Here is a 10,105-nt window from a genome sequence, read left to right as displayed (position 1 = left end):
GTTAATTGTCGGAGTTTAAAACGGGACAGGTGTCGTGATGGTTAAATAGGGTTAGATCTTTTGATCCCACTTAGGAATTTTAAAGTCTTTGGGCAGAATTTGGGATCCCATTGGGATCTCCAAAAAAAAAAATAATAAAAAAAAATTGTCGTTTTTCGGGAAATGAGTCTTGGTCGTTTCAAGTGGTATCAGAGCGTGGTTTAAGGGATCTAGGGATTTATTGTAGAATAAGATTCCTAGACTTAAACCGTAGGAGATAGTGGTATGAAATTATTGGGACCGAATACGTGATGTATATTTAGAATTGTTATGAAGTAGTACTTGCATTGTATATATGATTGACATGCTTATATGCTTAATGTGTATGTGTACATGAATTTGTGTTATTGATTGTTCACATACTATTTTAACCTATGTAAAGTACTTAATGTGTTGTGCAAGGGCGTCAAGGAACCTGTTTGTAATAGTGCCTGATCACCACTATTACAATCACGCATCTTGTCGTTTAAGCACAATGTATTTAAGTACTGAGCGGGTGAAACGTGACATAAGTAGGAGAATCGAATATGTGCGAAGAATTATGGGATTATATGCTAATTATTTGTAAATTTTTCAGTATGGCAACAAACGAAGAAAGCGAGACTCACCAAAAAGACGATGACACCCAAAATGACGGGGGTGACGATTTGAAAACCTTTATTGGGAAAGCTCTCCAGGGTTTCTCTCCTTTTATTGTTAAACAAATAAGGGAAACGATGGAGGAGGCGGTTAATACTACCATCGCCTCAATGATTAAAGATACGGTTAAAGAGGAACTTGATAGGCGTTTCCCACAAGTTCTAGATGAAGAAGGAAACCCAAAAGTTAAAGAAGAAGTACGGGTTAATCGCGAATCGCTCCTATAAAGCAATATAGCTTGAAGGACTTCAAGTTGGGCAACCCGCCTACTTACGAGGGAGACCTTGATCCAATCATGAGTAGCCGATGGGTTACCGATATGGAGGCATGTTTTAGAACAACTAGATGTCTCGATGAGTTAAAGACCACATTTGGGACGAGTATGTTTAGAGGGGTTGCACAAAGATGGTGGAATGACATGTTGGCTATAAACGGGAATGATTACCCCGATAAAATAACCTGGGAAGAGTTCAAGACCGAGTTCTTCAAGAACTTTAGGTCTGAATCTGAAGTCGAGAGGTTGAAGACGGAGTTACAGAACACTCGTCAAGGCTCAATGGACTTGATTACTTTTCGAACCCATTTCATAGATCGACTTCAATTTAGCCCTGAATATATTAATAATGAGATGAGTAAGTGTAGGTTATTTCATGGGTTGTTGCGTAACGAAATTAGAAAAAGAATCATCATATCCCAATTTAGATCCTTCACCGCCTTGTTTGATGCGGCAAGGGATATTGAAGATGAAATAAAAAGGGAAAGTATTGCTATGCAGAAAAAGGAGAGTTTTAATTCTAAAAGAAAAGTTGAACAAAGTAATTCGCCCCAGAAAAAGGGTAAGTTTAGTAGTGATGGGAAGAAGGGAGGTAATAGTACTCCGCCCCGAGTGTGTTTCACTTGTGGTAAGCCCGGCCACATTTCTAAAGATTGCACCACTCCTACTACGAAACCCTTCATGTGTTTCAAATGTTTTGAAGAGGGTCATAAAAAAAATTGATTGTCCAAAATTATCTGAGTCAGAAAGAAAAGAGGAGGAAAGAAAAGAAGTCGTAAGAAAGTTAGAAAGGTCGGCGGGTGCTCCAAAAGGAAGGTCTTTTCAAATGACAGTTGATGAAGCTAGAAAATCATCAGAAGTTGTGTCAGGTACCTTTCTTGTTAATTCCATACCCGCTAAAGTAATGTTTGATTCCGGTGCCGACCGTTCTTTTGTAGCAACTAGATTTGCTCCGCGTTTATGTAAAGTGTTATCTACTCTTAAGTCTCCACTAGAAGTAGAAATCGCCGATGATAAAACCAAGCTAGTGGTAGGCGTTTATAAAAATTGCAATCTTGATATAAATTCTGTAATGTACAATGTTGACTTAATCCCCATGGCAATGGGTGAGTTTGATGTGATCGTAGGAATGGATTGGCTTAGTCGAAATAGAGCCAATATCTCTGTGATGAAAAGATTGTTCGGGTGAAAACCCCAAGTGGGGAAGATATGATTATCCAAGGAGAAGGGCAAAGACGACCTGTTTCTATATGCACATTCGCCCGTGCACGTCGTCATGTGTCAAAGGGGTGTGCGGAATTTTTGGCTCATGTCATTGATTCTCGAAAAGAACCAAAGTCCATTAGGGATATTCTGGTAGTTAATGAATATGAAGATGTGTTTCCGGATGATCTTCCCGGTGTTCCTCCTGAAAGACAAGTAGAGTTCCGCATTGAGTTGGTTCCGGGTGCTTCACCCATAGCTAAGACCCCTATCGTTTAGCGCCAACTGAAATGCAATAATTGATGAGTCAACTCCAAGAACTATTGGATAAGGGTTTTATTCGTCCGAGTAGTTCACCATGGGGAGCACCGGTATTATTTGTAAAGAAGAAGGATGGTAGTATGAGAATGTGCATCGATTATAGAGAGTTGAATAAAGTGACCATAAAGAATCGTTATCCTCTACCAAGGATTGACGATTTATTCGATCAACTCCAAGGTGCTAAGTATTTTTCTAAAATTGACTTGAGGTCGGGATATCATCAGTTGAGAATTCATGAACAAGATATTCCAAAGACGGCGTTTAGAACTCGGTATGGACATTATGAATTCGTAGTAATGCCTTTTGGTCTTACGAATGCGCCTGCGGCATTCATGGACCTTATGAATTGAGTGTGCCGTCCGATGCTAGATAAGTCGGTGATCGTGTTTATTGACGATATTCTTATCTACTCCAAGGGTATGAAAGAACACGAACACCATTTGCGAGAAGTTTTAGAAATGTTGCGGAAGGAGAAGTTATATGCAAAATTTTCTAAGTGTGAATTTTGGTTGAGGGAAGTTCAATTCCTCGGCCACATTGTGAATGAGAATGGAATTCAAGTTGATCCCGAAAAGATTGAAGCAATAGAGAGGTGGAATCGACCGACTACGCCGACGGAGATTCGCAGTTTTCTTGGATTAGCCGGTTATTATCGACGGTTTATTCAAGATTTTTCCAAAATTGCTTCCCCGTTGACTAAGTTGACCCGAAAGAATGTAATGTTTAATTGGGGCAATGATCAAGAAGTAGCTTTTCAATCATTAAAACAAAAATTGAGTCAAGCTCCAGTATTGGTGTTACCGGAAGGAATTAATGATATGCCCGTTTATTGCGATGCATCGGTCAATGGTCTCGGGTGTGTTTTAATGCAACGGGGTAGAGTTATTGCCTATGCTTCGAGGCAATTGAAAGAGAACGAAAAGAATTACCCCACACATGATCTTGAGTTAGCTGCGGTGGTCCATGCATTAAAAATTTGGCGCCATTATTTATATGGTGTCAAATGTACCATTTATACGGATCACAAGAGCTTGAGATACTTTTTCAGCAAAAGGGATCTAAATAATCGCCAACGAAGATGGTTAGATCTTCTCAAGGATTATGATTGTGAAATACTTTACCATCCGGGTAAAGCTAATGTTGTGGCAGATGCATTAAGTCGAAAGAGCCAACATTCGGGAATTCAAATTGAGTCCTTGCGAATGGCAATTACAAATGATTTTTTTCAGAATATCTCGAAGTCCCAAGTAGAGGCGATGCATGAACTTTCTCATGAAGAAAGAATTAAAGGGAAAGTTGAGTTATTTGAAAAAGATTCTCGAGGATTATTAACCCGCTATGGTAGATTGTGGATTCCAAAACATGGCGGGGTTAGACAATTATTACTTGATGAGGCACATAAATCGAAGTATTCTATTCATCCTGTTGCGACAAAAATGTACCATGACTTGAAAGAAGGGTATTGGTGGCCTGGAATGAAACGGGACATTGTGAAATATGTTGAGCAATGTGTCACTTGTTTACAAGTGAAGGCTGAACATCAAAAGCCTTATGGAAAATTGCAACCTTTAGAAATCCCGAAGTGGAAGTGGGAACATATCACAATGGATTTCATTACGAAGTTACCTAAAACAGCTAGAAATCAATATGATACGATTTGGGTGATTGTAGATCGCTTGACAAAAAGTGCGTTATTTCTTCCAATCCGGGAAGCCTCTTCGTCTGAAACTTTAGCTTCACTTTTCATCAAAGAGGTAATAGCTAGACATGGTGTCCCTGTTTCTATTGTGTCAGATAGGGATACCCGATTCACTTCTCGGTTTTGGAGAAAATTTCAAGAAGATATGGGTACACAATTGAAGTTAAGTACCGCTTTCCATTCCCAAACCGATGGTCAAAGTGAAAGGACCATTCAAACTCTTGAGGATATGTTGCGCGCATGTGCGATTGAGTTCGGTGGAAGTTGGGATGTTCATCTTCCATTAGCGGAATTTTCGTATAATAATAGCTATCATGCTAGCATCGGAATGCCGCCTTATGAGATGCTATATGGAAGAAAGTGTCGCACTCCAATTTGTTGGGGTGAGATAGGTGAAAAGGAAGTGGGTGGATCCGACCTTGTTTTGAAAACAAACGAAAAGATTGAAATTATTCGAGAACGTTTGAAAGACGCCCAAGATAGACAAAAATCCTATGCGGATAGGGGACAGAGGTCAATTGAATTTAAGGAGGGTGATTTGGTAATGTTAAAAGTCTCACCGTGGAAGGGTATCATTCGGTTTAGAAAACGAGGAAAACTTGGTCCTCGCTATATCAGACCTTTTAAAATTCTAGAAAGAGTGGGCGAAGTTGCATATAGATTAGAATTGCCCGAAAAGTTGTCGGGAATTCATAACACCTTCCATGTATCTCATTTACGGAAGTGCTTAACCGCACAATCTACAATTGTGCCATTAGATGAAGTTGAGGTAAATGAGAAATTAGGGTATATTGAAGAGTCGGTTGATATTGTTGATGAACAAGTGAGGAAAATTCGAAATAAGCCAATCAAATCTTTTAAAGTTAAATGGAAGTACGGGAGAGAAACAGAGTACACGTGGGAAACGGAGGAATTCATGCTTAAACACTTTCCGTCTAGTCACCTAGCTTGGATCACGAGGACGCGATCTGATTCAAGTGGGGGAGAGTTGTAAGACCCCAATATTTTAAAGGTATATTTTATTAATTATAAGTGTTAGTTAATTTAGTTTTGGTAAAGGAAAAGGACCAACCTTGTAAGACACTAAGTGGAGGAGGGTCAAAATTGTAAATATGATAAAACTTACCTCTTAAAAATCTGGAAAATCACTTCATTGTTACAGCAAGTTAAAAATAAATATAGAATAAGTGAGGGAGTACTTGTGAGTGGCGATTTTTGGGGATCAAGACCAAGAAACCTAGATTTTCTTCATGCAACTAAATTAAAGGGTGTAATCAACCTTGTTAACACCATTGAAGCTTGTGATTTTCTTAACTTCTCATCATCTCTATAGAAATTGGGGGTTTTATAACCTAACTTGAGGTATGAGCTTTTTATATCTTTAAATCCGAAATTTTGTTGATAGATGACTTTGTTATTGTTAGAAATTAAAGTTTTAGTTTCATTGAAACCCTAATTCGAAAATTAGGGTTAGGGTTTATGATTTAGGAATTTTATAAAAATGATGAACTAATCAAATAGAAACTAGTAATTGTGACTTGATGGTGTGAATCAAAACTGACTTTGACTCGGGTTGACTTAAGTAATTAGTTAGTAAATTAGTAAATTATATATATATAATGAAGTAAAAAGACTTACAAAGTCTTGTGTTTTTGGTTAAATGGTGTCAAAATGGGCATTACGGGTCTTTGAGGAAAACCCTGGTGATTTTGGTTTTAATGACCAAGTATGAATAGATTGTGATGTATGTGTATGAAATTGTTGTTTAGGTGATTGTACTTGAAGCTTGTGACATGTCTTGCTTGGAAGTGTGTTAACCATTTTGCTTGGAATTAAGGTGAGTATAATATACATATATAATTTGGCAAATTTGACTGTTGTATGTCGATTATGCAATATTATTGTTGAGGGTTGAAACCCTACATGACATCGGGGAGATGTCTACATGACATCGGGGAGATGTCTACCTAACATCGGGGAGATGTCCACCTTTACATCGGGGAGATGCACTTCACATCGGGGAGATGTACTTATGTTGGAAGATGATTTGTATGCTTATTAAATTGTGAATGTGATTTGTGTACTTATAGTTAAGCTTATCTTTTATATACGTATATTGTATTCACTAAGCGTTTCGCTTACTCTGTTGTGGTTTAACATTTTGTAGGATCAAGTCACGATAAGGGTAAGCAAGTGGAGACAATAGATTGAGTGTGGATGTTTGAAATGCTTAAGGACTTGACTAGATGCTTGTTGTGCTTTTGGCTTTGCTATGACGTTATGTGAACACTTTTTGCTTGCCTTTTTGGGTTGTGATCGTATATGGGTAGATGATCCCGGAACTCACGCTCTAATACTCGTTATGTTGATGTTTGTACATTTTGTGTCTTTGGTGTCATATGTCGAATGGGTCAAAATTACTACTTCTGTTATGTGATGGGTCATTGTAGTTAGTCAACGGTTGTAAACGTGTTAACTTTTTGAGATGTTGGTTCTATGTGTTTAATGACTCAAGTACATGTTGTGTTTACATGTTAATTGTCGGAGTTTAAAACGGGACAGGTGTCGTGATGGTTAAATAGGGTTAGATCTTTTGATCCCACTTAGGAATTTTAAAGTCTTTGGGCAGAATTTGGGATCCCATTGGGATCTCCAAAAAAAAAAAAAAAAAAAATTGCCGTTTTTCGGGAAATGAGTCTTGGTCGTTTCAAGTGATTAACATCTTCTTGTGAAGATTAGAATTGGATCGTTTGCTTACCCGATTTAATCTTTCGAATAGTCGGGTTGATCTTCCCGAGATGGCATGCCTATCTTGTTCCTGCAATTTGGAAACCTTTGACCACATAATGTTTTCTTGTCCTATATCCCAAGATTTATGGACATAAATTAGATTGTGGGTGAAAGTTTATATTCTGGAATTTGTTAATTGCCCCAAATGGTCCAGTTGGTTTACTTCGTGGAATGAGCATTCGATTATCAAGAAGAGATTATATGTGATTATGGCAAGCTTCTATTAGATTTTATGGAGATATTGGAATGGAGTGTTGTTTTCGGATACTAAAATGAAAAGAGGTGATATTCGTTCTTATTTTTATTCATGGTTATTTCATAGAAGTAAGGATAAGATTTCTTGGAACAATTGGCTTCTAAAGCAGTTGTAATTGTTGTAATCGTTGTTGTTTTCCCTCTAGTTACTTGTTAGAGGTTTAATAAAGTTTGTTGCCGTTCAAGAAAAATATAATATATCAGTTAATGAGATGAAGGAAAACATATTGAAACTAAATGGTTTTACAGAATTATTGGGTATTGTTTGTTAATTGAGTAGTTTTTTGTTCATATTTGACCCATATAAAATTTCAAGAATTTTTTTTTTGTACAAATGGTTTTATAGAGTTTTGGGTCAAGCAGATTAAATCCATTTTTACCAATATAAATACCCATTTTGACAAAACAAATATATGCATATAAGTCTAAGGAAACCCCCTCTACAACAAATTGTTGGCTAATATTGTAGAGAAAAGAGGAACTATAGGGCTTATATTGTAAGACATGTTGTTGGGCTATACGATTTTATCAGTGGTATTAGAGCCAGGCTATAGCCCGGATGTAGTGAAAGATGCAGTGGGCACACCCCTGACCGCACGATGCGACGTGGCGCACCCCTCGGTTAGACACATCGATTATTGGAGGGAAGGCCTAAGAGATGGACTTAGGTTTGGGGGAGGCTTGTAAGGGTCCAAACTAAAGTCTCACATCGGTCATGGGACACAACAAATGTATACATATAAGTCTAGATAATGTTGTTAGGCTATACGATCACATCACATCACGTATCATGTTTAAAAACTTTATTAATAACGCAAAATATGGGCAAATCATGTTTTGGGTCAAGCTAATCCAAACCAACTTGACCCATATGTATGCCCTATTATAATATAGTTTTGTATATTGCTAATATGCTACAGTAATTTGTAGAAAATAATTGTCTGTATACAATAATGTTTACACCTTGATCGATAGCGTCTGTCACCGTCAGATATGTATTGTACTTCAGTTAGTAAAGCTCGATTAGCGAGAATTTTTTTTTGACCGAAGTTAAAAAAAGTTGACCCAAAGTCGCTGATCTATATCAACATTCCTATAACAAAATAAATAAGTCGTATATGTGCAACATGATATTTGGTATGTTTTAACTAAGTATGATTAGGTTTTGTGTGGGGGTTGGGTTTTTTTGGGTGGGGGGGGGGGGGGGGGGGGGGGGCGAAGAAAAATTTGATCTCAACCTCTTTTTATATCAAAACAATCCACCACAATAAACACAAACAGTCGAATAATCATCAAGATTATAGTACACAGAAGTTAAAACCTATTTATTACCATAAGAGAAGTAAAATTAATTAAAAAGAAAACGAAAAACATAAACAACAACAAACAAACAAAATAATAAAAACACATACCATCATCTTGTAACGTTGGAAACTGATTATAAAACTGAGAGTTGCTAACGGAAGATGAAGAACCATCACCAGCATCACCAACTTAGTGCTCTTTCGTTTTTTATTCTCGTTGTATTTATAGCCATCGGCTTGGATTTGCATGTACGGGTTTTCCCCCCTTAGTGGGCTCGTGTTTATATTTGATTTGCTTTTCGAAAAAAAAATAAATACACAATTATCAAAATAACTACACAATCGCCACAAAAATCCCACTAAATTAAAATGCAAGAACCCACTAGTCAGTTTCCAACGTTCACTATCTAGGTTCGAGCCTACTTGAATGTATTTTTTGGTTGTTTGGCGCCTTCTTTTCGAAAACATCTATCTTCTATAAACTTTTCGCAACTTTTGAAAATAAAAAAGTTAGTATAACATCTCATATATATGGAAAACGATAGTCTGAAATTTTTCAAAACAATTTATCAAAAGAAGTCATATAAGTATTCTCAATAAAAAAAATGATATTGGCTTTTAAAAAATTATTTAAAATATGATTTCCATCCAAATGTTTAGTCGTCCAATTATTAAAGTTAAAACGTATCTTATAGTATAAGATCTAGTGGGGCATTGTATTGAAATATTATGCTACCAAATTGACAATTAAATAATCGTAGGCACCAAGAGTTTGCAGTGCAATATCCTAACACATACACAAGTGTCACTTGCATTGGTAACAAATGGCATCTTATATTATTCCTATATCAAAAGTATACAACTATATCTCTTTAATTAATAATTTAATAATTAATTTTAATATATAAAAAAGCATCTTTTTTATTGGACTGCATTAAAGATATAATATAATAAACATGTATTTTGGTGGGCATGACCAAGTCTAATCCAAAAGCGTTTTTTGAGGATTAGATAATGATCGTATTATTATATATATATATATATATATATATATATATATATATATATATATATATATATATATATATATATATATATATATATATATATATATATAGTCAAATGAATGAATATAATGCTTCTTTGTGTTTATTAAGATATATACCCGAAAATGTGACTAAAAATTACTCCGTAAATAAATAGTACCGAGTATATATATAAAAAATTAAATTTAATTTAATAAATGTAACAAGAGAAAATAAACAATGCCCTAAATGATGTACTCCGTAATATATTTAAATAAAATTACATAGTAATATGTTATTCTCTTTGTCTTAAAACAAACAACTGGTCCATCGCGCGATGCTGCGGTAAACTTAAGAATTTAGAAAACTCACTGGTTAAAGCAAAAAGTTGTTGGTTGTTACATACAAAAGGTTATTACATGAGTTTGCATATATTGCATAATCACATGCTCTTTTTGATCTTGGAATGTTTTTTCTGCACTTGTAGTTAGCGAAAGTTGTCCAACATGACTGTAACATCCGGAATATATTAACAAAATTTAATAAGGCACCCTAA

General features: G+C 36.0%; 1 protein-coding gene across 1 annotated transcript; it reads left to right on the top strand.

Moving 5' to 3' along the window:
• The first annotated feature begins 973 nt into the window (after window positions 1–973).
• On the top strand, window positions 974–2,141 carry LOC139864430 (uncharacterized). Its single transcript, XM_071853007.1, has 2 exons — window positions 974–1,580; window positions 1,699–2,141. Exons 1-2 carry the CDS (start codon window positions 974–976, stop codon window positions 2,139–2,141), a joined length of 1,050 nt encoding a protein of 349 aa, XP_071709108.1.
• Window positions 2,142–10,105: the final 7,964 nt, after the last annotated feature.

The sequence above is a fragment of the Rutidosis leptorrhynchoides genome, chromosome 8, assembly GCF_046630445.1.
Source record: "Rutidosis leptorrhynchoides isolate AG116_Rl617_1_P2 chromosome 8, CSIRO_AGI_Rlap_v1, whole genome shotgun sequence".
Lineage (NCBI taxonomy): Eukaryota > Viridiplantae > Streptophyta > Magnoliopsida > Asterales > Asteraceae > Rutidosis > Rutidosis leptorrhynchoides.
This window is presented reverse-complemented; position numbering and strand designations above follow the sequence as displayed.

Excerpts from the sequence above, each read along its gene's own strand:
- LOC139864430 (XM_071853007.1), top strand. The coding sequence starts at position 974 with ATGAGTAGCCGATGGGTTACCGATATGGAGGCATGTTTTAGAACAACT. Across the intron at positions 1,581-1,698 it reads CCGAGTGTGTTTCACTTGTG|AAAGAAAAGAGGAGGAAAGA; the intron begins GTAAGCCCGGCC and ends TATCTGAGTCAG.